The sequence below is a fragment of the Thunnus maccoyii genome, chromosome 7, assembly GCF_910596095.1.
Source record: "Thunnus maccoyii chromosome 7, fThuMac1.1, whole genome shotgun sequence".
Lineage (NCBI taxonomy): Eukaryota > Metazoa > Chordata > Actinopteri > Scombriformes > Scombridae > Thunnus > Thunnus maccoyii.
Genome location: NC_056539.1, coordinates 6,206,568 through 6,210,000, shown reverse-complemented (window position 1 = coordinate 6,210,000; position 3,433 = coordinate 6,206,568). Strand labels below are relative to the sequence as shown.

General features: G+C 42.0%; 1 protein-coding gene across 2 annotated transcripts in view; it reads left to right on the top strand.

Annotated features, from left to right (window-relative positions):
* The window catches only part of sox14 (SRY-box transcription factor 14), a 126,576-nt gene extending 123,448 nt beyond the window's left edge, over positions 1–3,128 (top strand). For both annotated transcript variants that reach the window (XM_042415913.1, XM_042415912.1), the window contains one exon: positions 1,486–3,128. In XM_042415913.1, coding sequence (XP_042271847.1) covers positions 1,611–2,327 — 717 coding nt within the window. In that variant the 5' untranslated portion in view covers positions 1,486–1,610 and the 3' untranslated portion in view covers positions 2,328–3,128. The remainder of the gene's footprint in view (positions 1–1,485) is intronic.
* Positions 3,129–3,433: the final 305 nt, after the last annotated feature.

Below are 3,433 nucleotides of genomic sequence, written 5' to 3'. Positions count from 1 at the left end.
TAGGCAGTGGTCCTCATTGAAATTTACATATTAAAACGATCACTCCGTGCCTCCTTAAAACCACACTGTCAAATGGATGTGAGCTAATGCAACAATTACAGGCTCACAATGACGCTTTTCTAAACGTTTACAGTTGATGTAATATTTTCCTGGTGTTTGTAATTCTGTCACTACACAGTTGAGTCTTCCATAGTTTCATATTTGACATGCAGGCCTAAACTGTGTGTTGTTTCTTTCTTTTTCTTTTTTTTTCTTTCGCGGGCGTTTTTACTATAAAGGAAACGCTCGTCAATTGTGGGCCTCCTTTGGACTTAAATGTTTTAGAAAAGGTTCCACCTCCTGACATACTGAAGCTAAATTTGAACTTTTTTTTTTTTTATCCTGCTAGCTAAACTTCCTCACAATGTGGTTTTTGTGACCTCTGCATCTGGAGGACAGACAGGGGGTTGAGACCAGCTTAAGTGTCTTTGAGCAAGACACAAACCCCCGCAGGTGCAGAGGAGCTGGGGAGGGCATGATGACGGAATTAACAGCCCATTATTAATTTTATTATCATTATTATTATTATTATCATTATTATTAGTAGTATTATTAATAGTAGTAGTAGTAGTTGTTGTTGTTATAGTTGCATATCTACAGTTCCTCCCTTCAAAACAACAGTATGAGAAAAAACTAATATTCGGAGCAGTGATAACTCTATTAGGGCCTGTCTGTATGTATTTTGGCGACAAACGTTAAAAAGTGCTGCCCTACATTTGTGTGTAAAGCTGTACAGTAAATTGGTTGCAGTCACCTCTCTGGATTGAAGTCAGGTTTTAACCGGGAAAGCGGTTGAAGGTCCATGTTTGTTGCGATTCATTACATTAAATGGAATCGGGGAGGGATCCTGAGTCTTACCCCCTACACACACACACACACACACACACACACACACACACACACACACACACACACACCCCTCTTTCCTTATTATTTTTTTCTTCTACTACCACCCGGTCTTTGTTTATGCTGTAATGTACATATATTTTTCGTGAAGGTATTATAATAGCCAGTCTCCGTGCTGATTGGGCGCTCAGGTTGGTGAGTGAACGCCCTGCAGATTATGTCAGATTGCGTGCAGAAACCAAACCAGCCCAGCCTTTGAACTTCACCGCTTTTGGCTCGTATTCACGCTCTTCCGCTCATTTCCAAGCCAGGTGCTTGACGACAAACCTCAGAGAGAGAGAGAGTGTGTGTGGTGACAGAAAAAAAAATAACTGAACACTTTAACGACTCCTGCAAACTGACTGCGGGACATTGCTTTCACCTTTGTGGATTTTTTTTTGTACATGTGTGCATCTTGCATGTATTTTTTTCCTGTATTGCCTGCCGCGCGTCTGGCAGAGTTGTTACTGGACTTAAACGAGCGCGCATCAGTGTTTTAACTCGGGAAAAACACATCGAGCACTGGATTTTTATTTTGTTTTATTGTTTGCTGTTTTCCAGACTCAGAACATCCCAGACGTGGCATGACTGGTATCTGGCATCTAGACAGGTGAATAGTTTCCCTTCTTTCCGATCAGAACTTTTCCTCGTCGTTAACATTGGGGATAAAAGTGTACCTTTTAAAGATGTCAAAGCCTGCTGATCATATCAAGAGACCCATGAACGCGTTCATGGTTTGGTCCCGGGGCCAGAGGAGGAAAATGGCACAGGAGAATCCCAAAATGCACAACTCGGAGATCAGCAAAAGGCTGGGCGCCGAGTGGAAGCTGCTGTCAGAGTCTGAGAAGAGACCTTACATCGACGAGGCCAAGAGGCTGCGGGCTCAGCACATGAAGGAGCACCCCGACTACAAGTACAGACCCCGGCGCAAACCCAAGAACCTGCTCAAGAAGGACAGGTACGTTTTCCCTTTGCCTTACCTCGGGGACACCGATCACTTGAAGGGACTTCCAGTTTCGGCCGCGGACTCTCTTTTGGGCGCCTCGGAGAAATCCAGAGCGTTTCTGCCGCCGACGTCCGCTCCCTACTCCTTCCTCGACCCGAGTCAGTTCAGCTCCAGCGCCATCCAGAAGATGACAGAGATGCCCCACACGTTGAGTACCAGCACTTTGCCGTACGCGTCCTCGTTGGGATACCAGAACGGCGCGTTCGGCACCCTTGGGTGCCCCAGTCAGCACACCCACACCCACCCGTCGCCCACAAACCCGGGTTATGTCGTCCCGTGTAACTGCACAGCCTGGTCAGCGTCAAGTTTACAGCCCCCGGTGGCCTACATACTTTTTCCAGGTATGACCAAGACTGGGATAGACCCGTATTCATCCGCACATGCCGCTGCCATGTAACCCTCCAGACTCTTTCCCTCTTTTTAATTCACTTGAATACTGAAATGCATGTAAATATATTATGGACAGCGCGCCCCATTAAAAAGGCATGAACAGTATTAACTGCCTTGGACTTGTTATGGCAAAAAAAGAGAAAAAAACACAAACTTTTCCAGAAACCCAACAAGTTCCTGAGCTGAGCAGAGCAGCTGGGATTTGGTGTAAAGGACGGTGTCCTGTGAACTGTAAGAAATGTAAATGTTATAACGTTTATGGCAGCCAGAAAAGGAGGCCTTTAACTTTATTTATTGTGTACATTTCAATGCTGATATGCTGATTTGTGTTGATTATTGATAGGCTACTCTTATTTTGAAAATTTGGCTTGCACAATTAGCATTGTTATTTCCTGTATAGGCCTAAGTAGTCTACATTTTGGCACTCGTAATTTTATGATGTTATAGGGTCAAAATCAGGACCTATAGGCTGGATTATATACGGGTCATATTGTTTATATTTATCAAAACCTGGCACATAAAACCAGACGGTCTATTTAATAAGACTAAAAGAAAAAGGAATCATTTACATCCAATGTTTCATTTTGCATTTTTCCTGTGGTTCAGTGCTGATATAGTCACGCGTCATTTTTTATTATTATTATTATTATTTTTTATTTTTTTTTGGTTTCGGTTTTTGAGGATAACTTTTATTTGAATTCAAGGAGTTATATGTGTATTTTCTATCTAAGATGGTAATTTAAAAACCTGTCATGTTATGGAAAGGATCATGTATCTAGAAGGTTGATACCTCCTGCTCTTTGTTCCACTGCTGAGCAAAGACGTTTCCAATAAAGACAATCTGTCTTCAACGATATCAATTTCCTGTATCTGTAGGTTATTGGTTCTACTTGAGATGACAAAGATAATGGAGTAATATGTAGGTGCTGCGGGGACGTTAAAGCTGGCACAAAGAAGGCCTGATTAAATGCGTTTCAAAATCATGCAATTGTGCAGAAAATAGTCAAATAATACATGCATTTTAATGTAGATTTAAAGAAAAAAATCAACTTAAATAATAGCCAAATTCACTAAAAATCACAATTAAAAAAATAACTTTCAACTGTGAGATTT